Source organism: Plectropomus leopardus, unplaced genomic scaffold (genome assembly GCF_008729295.1).
Source record: "Plectropomus leopardus isolate mb unplaced genomic scaffold, YSFRI_Pleo_2.0 unplaced_scaffold27535, whole genome shotgun sequence".
Classification (NCBI taxonomy): domain Eukaryota; kingdom Metazoa; phylum Chordata; class Actinopteri; order Perciformes; family Serranidae; genus Plectropomus; species Plectropomus leopardus.
The window spans coordinates 1-3,295 of NW_024629974.1; the positions used below are offsets into that span (position 1 = coordinate 1).

Sequence of the window (3,295 nt, forward strand, 5' to 3'; positions counted from 1 at the left end):
AATAAATAAATAATAATGATAATAAATAAATCCAGCAAAACACTTGGTGAGTTGTACCTGGTCCTGGAGGTCTGAGCTCTCTGGGGCGTTTTGTTTGTGGGGGTCTTTGAGGCTGCGTGGCTGCTCCTGGTGCTCAGCGGTCTGGGATGAAGCTGGTCCTGCTTTGCTCTTCTTGGGCCTGAGTTTCTGCCTCTGGGCCCACGAGGTCAAAAGCTGGCTGGTGCTGCCGAGTCAACAAATCAGGGGTGAGCAGAGATATTAATCTGATGAAATGTTGGGTTTCTGCAGGATTCACTGACAGAAGTGTAAAATTTTTAAGACATTTTTAATACCATGGTCAGAGTGATATTTTCACCATTTCACCTTGCCTTCAGTCAGCCCTCTCATCATAATATACTAACCTGTGTCAGGTCACGTGGAGAAAACGTTTTTAGAAAGACTTTGGAATTGCCATCCCTATAATCTCACAATTTTAGTGTTGTACTAGACCAAGTTGTTATGGTTAATGTTATCCTGTCTCTTATCATTTTCCCCTTTTATTGTAATGTTGTACTTGATTTTATAAATTACATTTTTATGTAAATTTATTTTATTGTCTGTTAATTTATTGTTGAATTATTTGTAATATAAATTGGTGTTTTTGTATTGTATTTGTGACTGTGTTGTTTGTATATTTTGAGGAAAAATCTAAATAAAATATGCAAATAAACCCTAAAAAATAAAATAAAATGGACCCTTTGAAACTTTTCAGACCCGCAGGTACTCTGTCATACAGATTTGATTTGTCGATCAGCTCAGACGTACCCAGAGGTTCTCTGCTGGTACATTAACGTGTTGGGTTCATTCACTCCCAGAGTCCTCTCATGCGAGGAATCCTGCTGGCACCCAATCACAGTCGTCTCTGTGTCTTCCTGGAAGTTCGGGGACCAGTGAAGCTTCTCCCTCACTGGACCACCGTCCTCATCGTCCCCTGGAGACACAGCAGGTTCCAGACCTGTTTCCCAGGCAGACAGAGTCCCGTACCCGCTGCTGAGCACGGTGGTCGCCCGCTCCTCCCCCTGGTTGGCGGTCTCTGATCTAGGGAGCGGAGGTGAAGGGGAGCTAAAAGGGGTGTGGGCCGGGGCTGCCAGGCTGTCATTGTCACTGGCTCCAGTTTTGGGGACTGTGCAGTCACTGGAGATGAGGGGGAAGATAAAGTCCTTTGTGTTGGTGGAAGTTTTGATCCCCGAAGTTGGAGAGAACTCAGTGTGCGGCTGGACGCTGGCCTGGCGGTTCTGGAGCTGAACCAGAGCTTTGATTTCATCCTGAATCAACTGGAGAAAAAAAAGCACATCATTGTTTCACTGCAAAAACAAATATTTGACCATCATGATAACGAGATGGAGGCTTACCTGTATTTGGCACTGGTATTGTTCTTGCTGAGCGAGTATTTGCTCTTGGTATTGCTTCTCGACCAGCTGAAACAGATGCAACCATCGGCCCTGATGCAGAAAAACAGCAAACTAAGCATCATGTACAGCAGTGATGCACCATAACAAGTACTGCAACCAATACTGATAAACCCATCATTTCCAGATTCTCGTGGCCGATAAGATACCAGCGGAGAAAGACAGCGGAGCGGGCACTGGCAGAGCGGAAACCAGCGGAGGCACCGGCAGAAAATGAGAGTGGAGCGGACACCGGCAGAGACACCGACAGAGACACCGGCAGAAAGGAGGGCGGACATTCAGAGACACTGGCAGAGAATGAAAGCGGAGCAGACACCAGCGGAGACACCGGCGAAGAATGAGAGCAGAGCGGACACCAGCAGAGACACCAGCGGAAACAGAGGGCGGACATTCGGAGACACTAGCGGAGATTGAGAGCAGAGCGGACACCCACGGACAATTAGTGGGAAAAAAAAAAGTATTTGGAAAAAAAGAAGAAATTTGTGAACACAATGACTGAGTAAATAAAAAAGTATGTAGAAACGGGATTTGCAGGGCGCCCAGTAGTTCAGTTGGTAGAGCGGCCGCCCCATGTTCAGAGGCTGTGTCATCACCGCAGCAGCCGCAGGTTTCAATTACAGCCTTGGCCCTTTGCTGCATTTCATCCCCTCTCTCTCTCCCTTTCACGCTCAAACTGTCCTGTCTCAAATAAAGCCAAAAGCCAAGAAAAAAAAAACGTAAAAAAAAAAAGGTGATATGCATTAAGAAAAACTTATTTTTGACTGAATTTGCCTGCATACTGCTTGTGTACACATATATGTGTATGTATTTGTGAAGGGAAGCAGCTGCGCACCACTGCGACTGTGATGCAATCTCCCTTCAGAGAGAGAGAGGTGATAAACAAAGGAACAACAATTCTCTGGTGATTTGGCCATATAATAATTCATCAGTATGTAGTATGTAATCTAAAGGGCCTCAAGCCTGATGAACTACGCAGCCAAGAGTCTTTGTGTTGCAGCACATCACAGTTGTCTGTTCCCTACAAATCACACTCTGTGTCCAAAAAGATCAGCTGCAGTGTGGTGCTCTGTGTGTGTGTGTGTGTGTGTGTGTGTGTGTGTGTGTGTGTGTGTGTGTGTGTGTGTGTGTGTGTGTGTGTGTGTGTGTGTGTGTGTGTGTGTGTGTGGTGTTGGGGTCTTTGTGAATGTGTGTGTCTGTCTTACTGTCAGGTGTGATCCGCACAAAAAATAAAAGTGACAGCTCAGAAATGAGGCTGCCAGCTGCCAAATGCAAGAACAACTGCTAACCACAGCAGCTAACCCCAACTTCACTTTCAACGTCATCAGCGTGCATCTACACTCTCAGTTCCCCATTTTATAATATAGTGACCGCCTCTCAGGCTCTGTGGTGTTTTCCCACCTCGCAATCCTTCCAGATCTCAGGGTCGGTCTCTCCGCTGCTCTGGATCTCCTGCACCAAAGCCCTCAGGGTCTCCAGGGAGCTCGGGTTGATGAATGGGAGGCTCTTCCCTTGTTCGAACGCTTCATCTGTGCTCAGACACAGACTCCTGCAATAAATCATATGTTAAATCACATACTGCAGCTAAGTCTTGGTATATACTGTGTGTGCAAGATGTAGATTAACCCTCTGAAACCCAGATAGACATTCTTTTCTTGTGCTGCGTTCAAATGCTTTCACAAATCCTTCAAAACCTGAAACCAAAACCAAATGGTCTGTTTTGTTTTTTTAAAACATGAGAAAAATGACAAAGAGCAACTTAGCCAGAACTGTTCTGCAAACTTCAAGAAATTACTAGATTTGGAAAATTATTTTTTGAAAAATGCTATGGAAAAATGTCCCCAAAACAA

The 3,295-nt window shown here is 45.3% G+C and overlaps 1 protein-coding gene across 1 annotated transcript; it reads right to left on the reverse strand.

Annotated features, from left to right (window-relative positions):
• Positions 1-57: 57 nt before the first annotated feature.
• Positions 58-2,994, reverse strand: LOC121937816 (M-phase phosphoprotein 9-like; the record flags this gene model as incomplete). The annotated part of the gene is made up of 4 exons (XM_042481125.1): positions 58-223; positions 805-1,313; positions 1,392-1,481; positions 2,847-2,994. Coding segments are annotated over 4 exons (913 nt in total), but the record flags the coding sequence as incomplete, so codon positions are not given.
• Between the last annotated feature and the right edge of the window lie 301 nt (positions 2,995-3,295).